This window comes from Anopheles ziemanni, chromosome 3 (assembly GCF_943734765.1).
Source record: "Anopheles ziemanni chromosome 3, idAnoZiCoDA_A2_x.2, whole genome shotgun sequence".
Lineage (NCBI taxonomy): Eukaryota > Metazoa > Arthropoda > Insecta > Diptera > Culicidae > Anopheles > Anopheles ziemanni.
Window position 1 is genome coordinate 32,410,483 of NC_080706.1, and position 18,773 is coordinate 32,429,255.

Below are 18,773 nucleotides of genomic sequence, written 5' to 3' on the forward strand. Positions count from 1 at the left end.
TCGACCGGAACCGCAGAGTCATAAGTTTATGTGTTTGTTTGCTTTGACTTTGCGGTTGACAATGGGGAAAACAAGCTCAACGTTTTGCCTTAAATTAGCTCTCCACTAATGGGTCGTATTCCTTCCTAGGAGGGAAGGGTGTTACGGAGCCGCTTAAAAAATGTGAGCCTCCGGCTAATGTGTTGTTGATGCAGATTTACGAGCCCTTTAACCCCCCACCCGGACGGCACGAGCTCAATGCAACCCCGGCGAAGAGTTGCACCATGCGCGGGAAACGATGACGCACACTCACACACGCCGCTGGTGTGGATTCGGTTTCGGTTAATTGAGTTTCGAGCGCCCATCGACTTTTCCAATCCGCAATCCCCGTCGTCATCCAGATTTCTCTCCCTTTTATCCCCACCCTCTCACCACCCTGCCACGAGGAACTGCACGTGTCCGGCACGTGGCGCGAAGGCGTTGCGACGCCGGAACGACTGTTGTTTACAAGAAGTTTACACCATTTAATTATCCAATTAAAATGCTATATAAACACGGGGCGCGAGATGAAATATTGCAACGGTTCTCGTGGCCTGTTTCTTGAGGGCTATTTTGAGGGTACCGAATACTGTGTCCTTTTTCAGTTTACAATTCCGAGTGGAGAACAACAAAAAAATTAGTAAAATAATCCGAATCCATCATCGATAAAATATTCAACACTTTTAAGTGCTTTGAACCATATAGTCGGTAATTTTTCTTAAAAAGATTCCATGGTAAACCAATATCTATTCAATATCTCCGCTGGATAGCCTTAAAAAACATCATACATTTTTACCTGCCACAAAAGAAGTTAAAAGAAATGACATGGAAATGAAACCTTCCAGTGCTTCATCAAAACATCAACCAGATGTGCAGAAATGTTGTTTTTTTCACATTGTCACGCTTTACTACGCCCGGTATGCTTTATCATGATGGATTATTTATTTTAAATTGCATAAACCGTCACAATGTTTACTACTTAAATTACGTAGTGGTCAACGAACTCAACGACACAACAGACTCCACACAGTTTACGAGTTTCAACACCACCTGGTGGAGCACAGTACAGCTTTGGTGTTGTGGTTTGAAGTTGTGTTGCTGCAGAGCATGGACCAAGTGGAGTAATTTGAAATGCTTAACCAATAAATTAGGTTAAAAATAAAAGATAATTTAGTTTTCACTTTGCCGAAAAAGTTCATAACGATTCATAATATACAGTGAATGATAAATTTATTTCAATAAATCTAACCACGAGCTTTGCATACTTTTTATACATTTGAATACTAAGGAAACGCCAGTTTTAGGAAAAATGCGACCTATTTGGACATAAATCATTTAGGCTAAAGTTGCCGTGCCGAATGCGTTTCAATTACTAAATAATGCGTGCGTGAGCGGGGAAGAAGTCAAACGTGCAGCTACCCGCTAAGCTAAGCAGCTAAAGCGACGGCTAGACACAGCGGTATTCGCACGAATATTCCCGCCGTTCAGCGGGAATCCCGCTGGACGACGGGAAACTCCATATGAAAAAAACGGATTTCGTTCCCGCTATGTTTAAAAAACGCGAAACTACGACCCGGCGGGAACGGACGCATTTGCTTAATTGAAACGTTTCATGAAAAGTTTCATTCGCTTGCTACAACAACGTCGGTATGGGCAACGTATATGGATGCGGCCGATGTTGTTGGAGAGAAACCAAAATGCGAGTAGTCTTCGACGCAAAATTTTGGAGGAGGAACTCAACAACACCATTCATAAACTTTATATTTGATAATGACTCACAATTCCACTTTTACCTGCCGCCAATTTAGATCACGTAAACAAACTAAAACGTAAACAAAGCTTCACTTTGACAGATCGGACGAATAAGCTCGTTCCCGCTGGATATTTTGTCGAATCTGGGCTACTTTTTCCCGTTCCCGCCACCGGGAATTCCAGGCAAGTTTAAACAGCGGTTAAGAGAACATAATTTGCACTCTGTTCCAGCCTGATTCCGATGGCATCAATCATTCGGCGATGGCCAGTAAAAGGGGCAGCGTTCCTGCGAGCAAATCAATCGAAATGCGACAGACTGCAATTAGATTGCATCTCCCCGTCCTCCCCCCTCCCAAGGAGGAGACGGGTGCGCATATATGCAAATAAATGCGATAAATGTGCTGCAGAAAAATGTCGATACCGAGCTGACATTCCCCGACATCGACATTTAGATAGCACTTTGCCTGGCAAACCGAGAGTGCAAAACTATTTTTGATAAATTTAAATGACCAAACCATTGTCGTGGGGTCCGGCACTGGCCGTGTTTGGGTGTGTGTATTTTGGTTTGTTAGTGCTTAGACACCGTTGCAACAAAATTAGCTCAGGGGGTGAGCACTGGTCCATAGTCAACCCCGAACCTCCGGAGGGCGTCAAATTGGGTTCATCCTCCACCCGACACCAAAGAGTTTTGCTTCGTGCGACATAGAAATGCTTTTTTTTATCAGAAAGAGTGTTATCCTTTATTTTAAACCATCCCATCCCAAGCAGCCTCGGAAAGGTGAGATTAGGTGTCGACGGCCACAAATGTTACCATCCTCGTAGTGTCTCGGCAATAATGCGTTTTCTATTCGAATTCGGACGATTGGAAAAAATAAAATCGATTCCAGAGGCTGGAACAAAAGCTTTGAATTAATGCTAAGCGCTTTTATTTCATTATTTAGCATTTAAGATTTGTTTTCCCAGACAAGCAGATTTTATAAACATAGAAGCTCATAGCTGAAACTAATTTGTCTTTTACTGTAAAATGGGAAATATTGTTTGTAAAAAAAGTGTGATTGAAAAACATAAAATCAAACAAGTTATATGATTAAAAGGAAAGCTTTTTTTATTTTTAAAGTTCATGGTTTGAAGAAGTGTCTTCACATACTTCAAATCGAAATAAATATGTTATCTATTTATCTATTCCTCTTACACAAATTTGAGGAAAAAGGATTGTACTTATCGTTCCTGATGGACATCAGAGCTTTTGTGAATACTTTCACGAATGGTAATACTCATCCCTCGTTCCATATTGTGCCGTACCTTCATGTTCCACCCCGGAAAACCCTGTGCGCAAAGCGACGCAGCGTCGAAAACGGTCCCACAGTGGATGCTCTTTCAGGTGCAACCTATCCCTAAGCAACTCCACCGGCAAGCAAACGATTCGTGTACATTCCTCACGAACTTGCTCCAGTTCCAAGTCGGTCGGAGGCAGCGGCGGTGCCGCTTGATTTAGATTTCCAAAGTGATAGTAAAAGCACCGGAACGCCTCAAACACCGTGTCCACGGCGGAGGAATAGAATTCCGACCTCCGGCAACCGACGACGGCCGGGGGCTTTTGGTCGACCGTCCGCAAGCACTCGTTCGTCCGCTCCACGTTGTCGGCGTCGTCCGGATCGGGTTGGAAAAACTTGCCCAACACCTCAACACGTACCACGTTCCGGGCCGGGTCGTAGGCGCGCAGGTTAAGCGCAATGCAGAACACAAGCTCCTTCGTGAGACTGTCCTCTCCGGGATAGTGATGGGATCGGAAGTGTTCTGACCGGTTCGCAGCAATGCGCTGATAGGACAGGCAGTCCTCCTGTGCTTCGTCCCAGCTTTTGGTCAGTATATGATGTCGAACGGCGTCCGTGTATTGAAGTAATATACCCCAGAGGAGTACCGATACACTGTGAAACCGCATCGTGGAACTTTGATACCACTTTACACACGTCCGCGCAACCCAACTGTTCGTGATGGAGTTGCACAACTGCATCTTACGGCACGCACTCTTATAAGCAGAGTGCCTACACAGGTGGAGTTTGGAAAAAGCAAAGAAAAATGTAGTTTCCGCTGAAATTTGAGGGCATTACTTGCAGTCATGTGTTTTTGCAAAACATGGCGCTACAAACAGCATGCCTTGCGTCATGAGAAAAGCTTGGAAAAGGTTTCAAGAAATTGCATTATTTTTATTTAGACAAATCAGATAGCTTGTTTTCAATTAAGCACGCTTTTATACATTTTAAAACTTATCCACATAGTTTTATGCTATTTTGTTGTCTGAAAGCATTCGAACCTGAATTTGTGTTTTTGCTATTCAACCAGATAGAAATTAATGGAGATGGAATCTCTTGAAAAAACAAAATAAAAAAAAAACTAAACGAATCCTATTAGAAGCAAAACATCCCATTCATTCACCCAAACAAAATGGCGAAGATTTGGTGCGCGCGTGTTCGAAATTGGAAAATGATAAATGTATTTTAATCTCATAATTGGCACGATCCATATTTCAGTGACAAAGTGCCCCCAGCCCAGCAGAATAAGTAGAGCCAAGCTTTGAGCAGCTGAGGAAAATACTAGCTGCTTGTAAAAATCGAAAAAAGTTGCCTGCAGCGGCAAAACGCCGAGGCAAATGTAATGAAGAATTATCGTTGATCAACCTGCCATTTTCAAACCTCCCCAAGTCGAACACGCCCTGGGGCTGAGCAAGGCACGGGAAAAGTATAAGATTTGCAAAACTTTGGCCCCTCAAGCGGGAAATGCGGCGTGGAAATGGAAATTGCACTAGCGAAATCAATTCCATCAATTGACAGTTTGGCAGTGGCACTTGCCTTTTTCCTGGTTCAAATCGCCTTCAACCAGGATTCCGACCGGCGGGGGATCGTGGGGGTGGACATGGAGGAAAAGTCAATTCGAAATGAAACCCAATTGGCCGAACGCAATGGCGGAAAGCTCTTCGAGCTGCTGGGAATGGAATGGAAAACCATTTTTCTTCACCAATTGCGTCGTGGCCTCTGGGCCGGATCCGACTCGTTCCGAAGGAGACGCTGATGGCGAACCGGTGCGAGTCGGAATCGAAAATCGAATTTGAATAATGGACGCAAGTGGCCTTTTGATTGGTGCTCGACGGAGCGACGCGATCCAGGGTAAGGAATCGAAGGGGGGAGGAATGAAAGAAAAGCTCCCTACCGTCATTTGGTGAAAGGAAAGCCGAGATGGGTTATTATTGGATGATAAATTATGAAAACAGCAAATACATTAGCGTTGAAAAACAGATTTTCCTGATACTATTTCTTTCTTCGCTTCCCTTACCCTCTTGAGCTGTTTTTATTTTCCATCTACTGATGTTTTTTTTCTCGCAATAATCTTATTCTACGTTAGAAGCGTTTATGTTCTTAGTGAAAAAAATAAAACGTCACCCAAAGACGCTCAGATTTTTTCCACCGTTCACTTATTTGTTCCATCATCTTGCCCCACCCTTGCCAGGCTTTCAAGTGTTTTAATTTTCATTTCCTTGTCAGAGAGCGCACTGACAAATGGTTGGAATCGATGGAAACGAAAACGTTTCGGAAAGGGAAGGCATTTGCGTGGAGGAGTTGTGATTCCATTTTTAATAATTTTTTTCTCTCTTCATTTTTTTCGTTTCTTAATCTTTTCCCACCACCGATTCGCAAACGTCGTCGACGTGTGCCACCAACGGTGACAGTTTTTCTTGACTGCTTTGTTACTGCTGGCCGGTGGAAAGTATTCCGAGTTTTTTGTTGTATCGTTTCTCCAAAGACTCTCGGTTTCTCGGCCGGTCACAGGAAAAAAAAACCCGACTACGTGGTGGGAGTGAAGATTATTTGCCCTCAAGTGCGAGCAAGTGTCCCGGTGGACAATTTAATTAACGATTGTACTTTGATTAATTAAAAAAATATGCTAATCCGTATGTTCACGCTGGACGGTTTGGAAGCTGAAAAACTCATCCCAAGAAAACTGCGACGGGCGCTGGAGGTTGTTTTTCTTGCAATAGTGTAGTTTTCGCTAAAATATGGCGACCGACAGCGCCAGTAAGTCACCCTGGCGACAGGTTACTTTTTATCGTACGACATTACGAGCGCCCGAAAAGAAACAAAACCGAAACTCGCTGCACTTTCGGGATGTGAATAATAATTTGTTATAGGCCCGGCATGTGTTGCATGAAAAATTGTACACCAAACCGATGGCGCATGGTAAGGGCAAACGTGAACGTTCCCGATTCGCATTACTCACTATTTGGCAACCGGAGGCACAAATCGATGCCAAACTTACTGCTCGCCTGCGGCTCCTCCGCTAGCTCGTGTAAAATTTAAATAAAAATTTATGATCAATAATCTATCGCTAGCCACGCAACCCCTGGAGCATGAAACGGGCGAACGAGCGACCAAAAACTTAATCGAACGGGCGGTAAAAATTGATTGATCAAGGTCACGCATTAGGAATTTATTTCGCGCACTCTCGCAAATAGCTGCCGAGGTGTTTCTGGGCTAGCAAAAGCCACGAGTAGTAGTCCCTCGGAAAACTGGCACCCCGTAAGCCAATAAAATGTTCGTCCGGGAAAAAAGCCCCGTGCGTGCGTGAAGGGAAGGCAAATGTATGTAGCGATAAATAAATCAGATCACCGACGATGACGATGGCGATGTTGTTGTTATGGGCGTTCCGCGTTCCACCGACTCTATTCCATGCAGATGTTGCAAATTTATAATAATTTACTAGATTATCTTTCGCGTCGGCTTGGGTACCGTGAGAGTACTTCTTTCTCGAGCAGAAAACAGTCTAATGTGAACGGCACAGATGGGAACATGGCGATTTGATGGCACTCTAAGTTGAATGTTAAAAGAGCCATCGATTGAATCAAATGTCCTGAGTTTGAATCCAATTATTTTAAAAGGGAAGTTGCGTGTCCATTGGTTGCTACAGTTGGTTCATGTTTTAATAGATGAAAGTTAATTGAAGGCATAACGATCTAAAAACATAGCAAAAGATTTAGTTTTGTTGAAACATAAACTGAACGCATTTAATGTCATTCTTTTGCTCTTAGCATTTAGTTTTAATAATAAAAACTAATCGAGAGAACTTATCCTTCCAGTAAAAAATATTTTTGAAGGACAATAAATAGGAAAACAAGTTTAAACAAAAAATGTGAACTAAAGTGTCATAGCTTCTACAGATGTTATCGGTTTTTAATATTTTTTCCATACCCCATGCCCAAATGCATCGTTTTGCCGAAAAGGAAACCATCAAGCAATAAAAAAATATGTTTAATTTATGAAAAACACATCTCTGCCGACCGTAAAAGTATGTGCGCAACAATAAAACCGATCATCTCGAAAGGGTGAATAACGCAGACCAATTAGATGCCACCAAACGCCTTCCGAACGTGACGCAATTTTGATGTTGTATCTACCACATTTTTTTTTGGCACTGCTTTAGTGTATATGTGTATCTCCTCCACCTCAAAGATGTTCGATGGGCCACTTTTTGTTCAAAAAGTTTGTGGTTGTGCCGCTCCTAGGAGTAGTCCGCGAAGCAACAGCAAACAATCATGACAACAGCTTCAACGGCCATAAAAGTGCCGTATAAAATCACCTTTAACCGTTTCCGATCGGAAAACCCCGTCCGTCCGTCCCTATACCAGGGTGTTATATATCCTTTGCTGCTATTCCCACCCACGGATGGATCCTTTTCTGTTGCGTCGTCTTCCAATTGTGGCGTTTTGTGGTTTTCTTCTTCGGCAACACGGTTCCTGCGGACATATTTGGTGGAAAAGATTGCCTTCGAACCGCCATCCCACGAACGGTGTTGAGGAGTCCGATGTTTAGAGCTTTGTTTTCAAGGGACACCGTACCGGAAGGGTTTCAGGTGGAGTTAAGGTTCCCGTGCCCCAATCCGCGGTGGGGTTTCTCCTGGCAATGGCTTCATATTGCGATGTGCGGCAATCATAATAACAATAACCTTCGATTCCACGTTCTCTTGATTGCTTTCACTGCAGCACACCGGTGGAAACTGCCGCTTCTCCGGGGAAAAAAGGTGCCCTGTCCCAAACCGTGGCTGTAGGGGAAGGGGCTGGAGGCGTTTTTCCCGGTTGGGAAAAGGGGACCCGGACGATGGGACGATCGGACGGCGGATACGAACATTCTCGGCTGCGAATTCAATCGAAGCCAATGTTGTATGTTGTATGTTTTTCTTTTGTTTGTGAACCTTCTTTTCCCATCTACCGCGGCATGACACTGATTTTCAAATACCGCTCTTTTTATTGCTACCCATGCACCGTCCGCTTCCGCCACCTTCCGAGTTTCATGCGGACCACATAAAACTGAATGCGGTTTTTGATTTTCGGAGACCACTTTTTACGACGCTCGCCAACCACGGCAAGGCCTTTTTTTACCTTAACTCTTCCAATAGAAACCGCCTTCATCTCTTCGTAGTGGGTGGAAGAAAACTCGAGCTTTTCCTACGGGTAAGCAAGGTGCAGCCTTGGACAGGGAAAGGGTCTGCGAAAGAGTTGTGTTCTGGTTTTCCAATAATTCTGTTATTTTCTCCATTGCTTTCGCTGCCATTCGGGATGAATCAGCGAAAGAAAAACTCAGTGATTGCAATCCACCTAGAAAGCATCGAAGAAAATATCGGAAAATAACAGATAGTTTTGCAAGTAGCAAAGATGTTCAAAATTCAAATCGTTTCAAAGTAGGAAACTATAAGTGACATATTAATGATTTTACACTTGTATGAAATATTGTTAAGGAATATTCATAGGAAAAATTCTTGCATTGAACCAATTGCAGCAATTTTTTATCAGCATCGAAAAAGAAAGGGTTATCAGCAAAAAAAAAGCTGCCTTGAACCGTCGTCAACTGGTGGTGTTTGCGGTGGCCCTTTTGATTGTGGATGGCATTTGATGGCTTTTGGGCGACCGTGAATCGAATGGACAACGAACGTGCATGCCCTGGCATCCCGAAAGGGCATAACGGCGACGTCAACATCGAAATGACGACGGTGGCGAAGAACGTGGCCATACAAAACCAGGCCATGCGAGTGGAAATAAATGCTGTAAGCATTGGGAAAGCGTTGGGTGGGCTGGAAGAGGCAGAAAAACATTCGAATAGAATACCAGCACGAGATGCTGGCGGGTGTTCTGTGGAGGAAGGATGGAACGGAGGGCATCGGTATCATCTAGAAGTGCAGTGCACACATGCTAGGGTAGTAAAAAGTGGATACACCTTTATTACCATATTTTCCAGATTCAATTATTCGCGCTGTTGTTGTCCGATTGGAAAACCCGGGCAGCCGATCTGTTGGAAAGGCAGGTTAGGAAGAGGCAAGAGCAAGTGGGGTGGGAGTCTTTCGCTTGGCCAACAAAACTCATATCATGCGGCACATATCTAGGTCGGCAGTATGGACGGTTAGTGCGGATGCTGATGATCTTAACGAAGGATTACAATCGATCGGTTCGAAACGAATCCGTTGGGTAAAAGCAACAACTAACAGAGGTACTATTTATTGCCTGGTTGATAAATATTTTGTATGTTTAAACCTCTATTTATAAAATCATTGTGTTTTACATTGGAATGAACTTAAATTTGAGTTGAAGAAATACCTGAAAACTTATGAATAATCATCGAGAAAATCGAGTGTTGAAAAACTTATTGTATGGACATATAATAATTTCTTCAATTTAAAATTCCTCGATTAAGTTAATACGCACTCTATTTAATTAAAACTCATCGTTTCAACAACACTTTCAAATAAATGTTTGCTGCGCTTAAAATAATCTAAATGAGCTAGAACATAACATTTTATTTCAATGATCGAGCAATAACCGTAGAGGAAATAAACACTGCACTATCCCATTAAACGTAGAGCAATACAACGACAAAAATCGTTATACTTATGATGAGGAACAATTGAAACGATAGACATCCCGTGAGCACGAAAGCTACGCACAAACAATATCGGTAGCAAAGTATCCTTCAGGACACACCTTTCCCATTTGGCTTACCTTCTCTGTCATCTAGCTTTTTCCCTGCTTCTTTCCATTTGACCGATGCGAAAGGTGACAGATCCTTTTGTTTGCAGCGGGGCACGCCGGGACACCAGGGAAGGAGGGTTCACTAAACGGTGCGCACTCAGTTCAAAATAGGAGCAATAATAATTTTTCACTCTTGTGTCACTTATTTGTAGCAATTAAATGGCCATAAATAACGTCAATTAATCTATTGTCCTCGATGATGCACATCCGCAAGTCGGCGCTCGCGCGTTCGTATGTGTGTTTGCTGGCCAGATTGAGTCCTGAGAATTCTAGACCCATTGGGAGCGGGTTTTGTCGAAGGGGAAACAAACGAGCGCATCGAATCGGCAATGTGCTCGCCCGTGAGGAGGGGTATAATAATTGGCGGTAAAAGGAGTATTGGTATGAAGCAAGTGAGTGTGGCATCAACAAAAAAAAAGTTGGAAAACCCCCCTGCGACCTCCCGGAGGAAAGGAAAACCGGAAACCGACGTCCACTGAGACTCATCCCGATGATAGCCAGAGTGTCCCCGAGGGAATCGACTCGAAGGGAAACACCATTTTCCATTTCAATACTACGAAGGATTGTAAAAGGCACACAAACAGACATACACACACATGCCATACGCTTTAGTGAATTAGTTAAGTCGAAAGGAGATGCTAGAAAAAAAATCTACCGACTGTTTGTGTTCAAAACAGAGAACCATTAAAAGTCATCAGATAGAAAAAACCCGAAGCTAAACTGCAGCCGGAGAAGTGAGCGGTGGAAAAACTATCCCTTCTCGAGTTGCCTTCCGCTGGACGGTTCTAGAAGCTCATAAATAATGCCACGACTCGAATCAGCGAGTTCATTTTCATTTTTAGATGATGTTTTTATTTCACCAGCGAGTTTTCTATGGGCTTTGGCGAGCTTGATGAAGAATAATAAAGTAGTTACATATCGTGTCTGGTTGGATCTTTATGCAAGTAAAGCTTATGGGACGATAAGACGAGTATTAAATTGTGTATTAGTCATTATGGTCGTTCTCCGTCATCATTTAAGGCTTGAGATACAAAAATTGTTAAAAACCTTTTTTATAACAAAAATAGTTTAAAAATAATTTTAAATTACTATATTCGTTATTTCATACATCGTTAGGGATGCAAATCGTCGATCGGTCCTTGTTGCCTATGAACGTTTTTTTCATGAAAGAGGTTGATTCGAACGCATCAAAACGAATGTGATTTGTTTTCAGTGCGCGTTTTAAACGCTTTTTATCAGTTCCTCTAGCTCACACATCGTTCCGAAGTTCCATTCCCATAACGGAGAATGAAAGGGCGTAGAAAATTTTAGCTGAATATTATAGACTCCCTTGGGTCGGAATCGACCGTTACGGCAACCAAAGCCGAAGGGTCGTGGATGAGGAACCTCCTGAGAAACGGAAGTGGTACGGGTTGCTCTAAAAGATGAAATGCTTGACTGCAGCCAGGTAGGTCAATGGGCAGGCGACAGCAAAGTGACAAAATGGATTGCCCAAATCCGGTACCAGAAGTTATCTACCGTAGGAGTCAACTGGTATTCGTTAGGAAATAGTTCAGAAAGATTGCCGAAACTGTTCCAAAGAATTAAGGGAATGTAAAGTATTACATATCTTTCCGGATAAATATAAGAATAAAATGTTACCAAATATATAATTTGAACTGTACGATGAAAGTTGGCAATTATTTCTAGATAAAATGTTTCCGAATTAAAACGTATCCTCGTAGGTTTTATTTATATTCTTTTTGTTCTTTTTCCCATTTCCGATGACTCTTCAGAACGATGTTTCGGTCCGGATGTCCTTTCCTCCGCGTTGCCACACTGTTCCAGAAGGTGAAAACCCCATTTAGGGAAGTATCACAAAGGTCCCAAACGTCGAATAGCCATCGCAAGCACAATGCGCCGAACAGAGAATGTCAGCTTTGTCATTAACTTTTGTCGTAGCAATTCCCATTCACAGCCTTCTGCTTCTTTGCGTCCAGTCCCTCGTCATTTTCGGACGGATTTTCCAATGCTATTATGCTCGCCGGCAGTGGAAAGTGCGTCGTTCATCTGCAGAGCCCAACACACACTCGCCTCAAACGCACACCATCGAATGGTCGGGTGCTCGAATGCAAGCCGAAAGGTGTGATAATTTTACGGCAGTTTAATTAGTGATGCTGCGGTTCCCGGGGGCTGACTTCCGACGTGACTGCTTGAATGGACGCAAGCGGATGGCTGGAGGATGTCGTCGCAGGGCAATGCTTCACGGTTCATAATAATTATGAGCGTCACCAATGCCGAATGATCAACTTTCGAGTCCATGGCTCCGGTTAGGAACACGATTGAACCTGCGAGATGATAATTAACTTGCCAAATTTTCTACACGAGGAATATTAGAATTAACTCGCATTGGTTTGAATTTGAGCAAACGGAAAAGCCATCATACAAACTGAACAAAAAGTGCAACGCGAGGCTCTTAAAAATAATGCTAATGCCAAGTGGTACGGCACTTCCACAGCAAAGTGCCAGGTGAACCGTGTGCTAATAATGCAAGTAGCTGCACGACGAGAACTGCTATAATAATTTCACTGGCAACAGCAGCTGGAAACTGCCCGTCAGCAAAACTTCTTTCCCGTGCATGCAGTTTCTGTTCCAATTCTTCCCGATAAGCATTGGCAGCGAACAGAGAAACAGAAACAGAAACTGAAACAAAAAAAGTGGGAAACTTTCGCCATGTTGCATGTTTGCGGTTTGGTAGTTTTTCGCCAGTTTCTGTAGAAGGTTCCTATCCGACGCGTTGTGGTTTGCATGTTTAGTGTGGTGTTTTCTTTTTTATCCATATAATTTTAAGTGTTGAACTCTTTATAGTTTAAGATGCAATTTTCGGTTCCTTTTCGTTTGCTCCTACATAACATTCGAATGTTTCTTGTTCGAGACGAATTTTCGTCACTTTCTATCTTCCCTGGTCCAGTGTTGCTTTTTCCGCATGGAATCGCTATTGCAAAAGTGGTGACAAAAATCGCAAACTTTACGCTCCGCTCATAAACTGCCGAGCTGCAGGAAAACCCGTGGCTAATGTACTGCCACACAGTAGTCCATTTTTGAGTTGGTAAATAAGTCTGTGTAATGCCGAGGAAGAACAAGAAAAAAAAACAAGGTGATAGCATGGGATTAAGCGAAAAGCAAAACGATGGAATAATACCACGCCAACCCTTTAACGGTGTGAAAGGGTCAACATCTCCGCACCGAGCGGCGAGGGAAAATCGCTGGTTGGTTGGTGACCTATGCAAATGGCACGAAGCAAACGGGGATTACACACACGGCGAACGGGTTCCCTCTCCCCTCCCTCGTGTCTGAGAGGTCCTGTGCGCAATCGCCAGCCACCCGGAATAACCACCTGCAAACGTGGACGCTCGAAGCTCGCGCGAAGTGAGAGTGGGACAGAGCAGCATCCTTGAAGATCCTCTTTGCCGCCGCTTCGGAAAACTACTAAAGTCGGAGTCGAGAGTCGCACAAACACCGCACACTAAAAATTACGAAATTATAGCAAAACCCTGCCCGTGTCGTCCTCCACCGAAGTCACCACGACTTTCCGGGCGAGGTGAAAAGGGGTTCGCGGGCAGGGAGGGCGTGTAATCCTAACATCATTATTGTGTTGTATAGAAAATGACTAAAAACGAATTTAAAATATAGACCACCGTTTCCGAGGGGGGCGACTCAAACACACACTCACACAGTCCCATTTTCCGTCCCCTGGTTCAGCCCTTCAATTCCGCTTGTGTTGGTGCTTGTAATCCTCCCGTGCGCGAGTGTGTCTGTGCTTCACAGGACGAGATGAGAAAGGACGAGTTGAATGGAGAGCATAAAACGAAACAAGAAAGGATTAGCTACTCATATGAACTTGCGGCGGGCGACATTGTTTATGTTGTACTGGCCTGGGGAGCCGATAATGGTGGTGGTAGTGGAGGGGAAAGGGAGACAAGTTTCCTTACACCACACTCCATCATGTACCCCCCCACCTCCCACAAGGTGTTCGCAAGGGTGGCACTAATGTGAAATAGAAGCTTTCACGATTGAACCCACGATCAACCTGACCCCGAGACGCGCTTCTCGAAAGATGGATGAAACGAGACCATCTCGTAGTAAAGATGGTAAAGGGGGGATTCGGGAGCAGGCTGAGGCTTTTTTGTGCGAAAGAGAAAGAACGATGAATTAATGAACTTCGAGTTGCATTGACTGCGCACGAAGGCAGCTCCACAAGCATCCCCTCCGTTCCGGTCTCAAACGGACTTACGGGCATTTTGTTTTGCATCGTTGGAAGGAAGAGCAGAAGGGATATCATGTCATCAGCAGCGTGTATGTTGGTATTGGTGCGCAGTCGCAGCCGGGGGTTGAAAGCGCACACCGTCAGAAAACAGGAGAAACGAGTTTTACATCCTGCTCATATCTTCCATCATCCCAGCTCTATCCGTCCTTTGCGTTCCTACCCGATTCGTCGACAGCATGTGTGTTTGTGTTTGACTTCTTCAAGCGCACTCTGGTGCTCCACCTTTTTATCCCTTTTTAAACGATGGGCGGAGCGATCGAGCGAGCCCGCTGAGGACTCAGCACGGACACCTCGAGCGTGCCAGCATCCAGTAGATGTGCAACGTTCGTCCGGAACTAAGCTCGACTCTCGAAAACGGAAGCTTTGGCGTCCGGCGGTGTAGATTGATTTCGGGAATCACGTCGTCGTTTTGCCGTTGCCTTTATTCTAGCGCCGAATGGCTGCGTACGTACACTCGTGTTTGTGTGTGTGTGTGTGCCGATAAATCCTTTCTAATAACCTGATCCGGTCCGGCGGTGGCCATCATCGTCATCATTCCAGCACGTTGACTCGCGACAACCGGACGCACCGGACACGCAGTGGGATTCTTTGTCCGTAGGGGTAAATGTGCGTCGCGTAAATGTGGAACAGTGACATTGTACGGAGTGTGGAAAATTGTTTTGGTTACGGCCGAAATTTCCAACTGCTACGCGTAAGTGCTTGAGTGGTTGGGAACCGATAAGTTGTTGGTGAAAAGTAGAGTGTTTCTCGAATTTCAATTAAATTATAAACAAATATTTTCTCAACGAAAAATACAAAGAATAAAGAAAGTTGAAATTAACTTAAGAGAAAATAAATTAGAAACGAAACATACGGTTTGATTAAAAAGTGAATTAGATATGAATGATCTGAGGAAAGCAGAAAGCAACAAAGTTGGTAATTGAAATGTAAAAGAATTCAAACAAGCTTTTTAAAAGTGACAGCAACGTGAACAGTGGAAATGATTGTTTTGAGGTACAGTTACAATTGCTAGAACCTTTCGTTTTTGTGTGGTTTGCGGCTCAATTTGTGCTCAACTTGTGCTGGTTTTGAAATCGCGGAACAAACAAGTACAAAGTGCGACGGCTTTAGGAGATTTGTCTTGTGCTAGCATCAATCTCAGCTTGCGCCGATTTGTGCGTCCCAACGGTTGGGTACCGGCTGGCGTACAGGGAAAGTTCGTGGGGTGTAGAGTACAACCGACAACCCGGTCCCGGCCGGGTACCAAGCGTTGACCCTGGCGGCCTTCCGATCTCCCGGCCTGCTCGGAACGCATGGATTTAGCTTCGGCAGCAACTTTGGCTTCCGCGATCCGTCGTCGTCGTCGTCATCGTCGTCCTCGTACGACCCCGCGCCCGGCCTCGCCGGCCTTCCCGCGCTTCCGCCCACGCTCGCCGGTGCCGCCGGGTCGCTGCTGAACCTGTCGCAGCACGCCGCAACGGCCGGTCACCACTTCCGTGGCGGAGTTCTGCCCGCACACCACGGCGATACCGGAAGTCCGGTCAATCTGTACCTCGGTGGAGCAGGTGGCGGTGGTAGTGGTGGTGGTGTTGGTCTCGGTCCGGGTAGTCCTGGGCGTGACGGTGCACACGAGCAGTCCGATAGTCCTTACGGGAGGCCCTATTCCCACCTTGGTGGAACGGTGGATTCGCTCCAGACACACCTCGGAGTGAGCGGCTTGGCGGGAGTATACGGGGGTAGTGGTGGTAGTGAACACGACAAACCAGATCACGACGAAGATCACATTAACATACTGCCGGGAAGTCCTCGTGGTCATAGTCCGGTAAACGGACGACTCCACAGCGGAAGTTACGGATCGGAGGGAAGTCCGGAGCCGTCGGGAGGTCGTGAGTCCGGTTCCGGGAAGCATCGTCCCGAAGAGTCCTGCGGAAGTCCACTCGGAAGTGCACGATCGTACTCTAGTCAAACGAAGGACGGTGAACTCGGTCCGCTGGGCAGTTATCCATTGTCCGGAAGTCCGCAGGTCGGAGAGGACAGTGTCGGATCGTCTCGCAGTCCCGAAAATCTCTCGCACGTAGGCCAGGGACCAGGAGGGAATTGCGGCCAGCAGGTCGGTTGTCACGGAAGCTCCGGCCCCGGTCAATCACCATCGGGTTCATCTTTTGCGCTCTCAGCTCACCATCTTGCCCACCATCAGCACCAACACCAGCAACACCACCAGCAACATCAACAACATCAGCAGCAACAGCATCACCACCTTCACAACAACAACAACAACAGTAGTGGGGCGGTGAACCACAACCACCTGGCGGGCGCGAAGGGCAAGACGCCACACACGATCTCGGACATGCTGGACCATAAGCTGCAGCTCAGTTTCCTCGGACCTCCGCTGGCGGCGCTGCACTCCATGACGGAGATGAAGGCCGCGCAGCATCAGCAGCATGCGCATCCGCAGCAGCATCACGGTGCAGGGACGCCTGGCCAACATCCGGGCGGAAGTCCCGGCCATCAGACGGCCGTGTCGCAGGCGCAAACGCACACCAGCACCGCCAGCAACCCACACGGCATCGACACGATTCTGTCCCGGCCCCCGCCCGTCACCACCGCTCAACTGAATGCCTTAGGAGGTAAGCCAAAGTGTTTCCATGGGAACGTCTTAGTAACGATGGAGTTTAGTGTCTTTGAGGTCAAAAGATGATATTTTGTAAGAGTAACTATAACTAAGATTATTATAGTTATCCAAGTTAAGATGGAAATAGAAGGTCGTTTCTGACTTTATGCCGATACTTTAAGTCCGATTGTTAGCTTAGAAATACTTATAAGCTCTAAGATGTTGTAATTATATTTATCAGCTATTTGTACATAGTTTGAACTGTCTATAACTTATATAAGATGTAAATTGAACAGTAATGGTTTAAAAGGCAGTAATGGTTAATTGCGTCTCGTGAAGCGTTGTACTCCTTAATACAAAATATGGTCCTAGTTTCAAACATATTCACAACCAGTTAATAAAAGCATGCACATACAGAATTATTAGGAGATAATTTCTTGATTGAATACTTATATATTTTAAAGGGTTCTACTTTTATTTCGACCCACAGAAATGAATTTATCATTAACGATAGGCTGAGGTTGAGGCTAAAATTACCTTACAGGTCATGGCTTTGAACTACTAATGAAACGTTGTGTATATATTCGTCCATAAGATTTATATCGTGCATAAAATATTTTTAATAAACATCTGCCTATCTGTCCTTCACTAGCAAGACCTGTGTGACAAAATAATTAATAGACTCGTGCTGGTGTTGAACTTTTCGTTCCAGGCGGAATGCCCCGCTTCACGGCGGCCGTCGCCGCGGCAGCCAACATGGCGCAGTATCTGTCGCAGAACCACGGGTCGGGGCCGATGAAGGCCCATGCCGGTCCCCTCGTCGACCGGACGCACCTCTACTGGCCGGGCCTGCAGGGTCTGGTGGCGAATCCGATGGCGTGGCGTGATCGACTCGGCTCAAGTAAGTACCAGTGTCACCACCGTCCAAAAAGGAGCTCCGGAACACAGGCAACCTGAACCCTTTGAACCCCGTGACGCACACGTAAAACCGTCCGGTGCGTCCAATTAATCACCCAAACGTTTGATGGATCGCCGTAAAAACTGATGATTGAACGTCGTAAAAGCCGACGGGCGGCGTGCATGTTTCGGGTTCGGTCGATCCGATCCGATACCATACGGTGTGCCCGATTACTTACACACCCCCATCCTCCCACCAGCAATACAACCGGTTTCGCTTCTCCTAATCTCGCCATCCCCCTGGGACTGCGATGCGTGTAATTGGGCTCTAATATAGGCGCATTCATTTCAATAACGGTTACACGCCGTAGTGTCGATGAATTTATACGTGTTGTTCCGACCGTGCAGGACAACCGAGTCCACCGATGGTGGGTAATTGGCAATGCGTTTAACCCGTTTTTACTGCACCCCGGCAATGTTTCGGCATCGATTGGCCACGGTTGCACGGTTGATGGCAGAAGAGGTAACGATATGCTATATGTCTTTCTTCGGTTGTTATCTGGGTGCGTTGGGGAAAAGGTCATAAATGTGACCACGTGCGATAAGGAAGTAATTGCACGATAAAGGGCATAGTTCACCATCGAAAATTTTACTGAGCAGTGATTTTGGGTGGGAAGTAATTTGGAATGGAACCAATGTGCGTAAGCAGTGAATATTTCAATTTAATTTAATTAAATTGTCAAAATCTTAGGCAATAATAAGTGACTACTGGAGATACATAAATGTATGGTTTAGAGTCTAAACTTTAGACGAACGAAAAGATGTTCATTCATTCCATTTAAAGTCATTTGTAAAAGAGGTATTGAGTTGGTTTTAGAAATCAAAGTGGGACAATAATTATTTCTTACATTTAACCATTGGTTGGGCTAAGTTCCAGCTATCCATTAGGATCGCCACTCGCTAGACACGACTTTGACCGTACACACTTACAATTTATCAGAGAGTGTCGCAGATTTTCGATAACTCTCCCATCGACGTCCAGTCGATACAGTCGTCCCGGCAAATGGCGCATCGAGACACCGGGCCCTGATACCGAATGTGCACTTCGGTGCACTTTGTCGAGCGCATTATACCGCAATCAA

General features: G+C 45.2%; 3 protein-coding genes across 7 annotated transcripts in view; 1 reads left to right on the top strand and 2 right to left on the bottom strand.

The window, feature by feature from the left end:
• The window catches only part of LOC131288370 (protein krasavietz), a 340,776-nt gene that overhangs the window by 13,635 nt on the left and 308,368 nt on the right, over positions 1-18,773 (bottom strand). The window lies entirely within an intron of this gene.
• LOC131284563 (general odorant-binding protein 69-like) lies at positions 3,029-3,712 on the bottom strand. The gene has a single exon (XM_058313426.1). It carries the CDS (start codon positions 3,710-3,712, stop codon positions 3,029-3,031), a length of 684 nt encoding a protein of 227 aa, XP_058169409.1.
• Positions 11,263-18,773, top strand: part of LOC131284565 (collagen alpha-1(III) chain) — a 45,903-nt gene continuing 38,392 nt past the window's right edge. Inside the window, exons 1-4 of the mRNA XM_058313427.1 lie at positions 11,263-11,285; positions 15,447-16,233; positions 16,444-16,750; positions 17,447-17,635. Coding sequence (XP_058169410.1) covers positions 11,263-11,285; positions 15,447-16,233; positions 16,444-16,750; positions 17,447-17,635 — 1,306 coding nt within the window. The remainder of the gene's footprint in view (positions 11,286-15,446; positions 16,234-16,443; positions 16,751-17,446; positions 17,636-18,773) is intronic.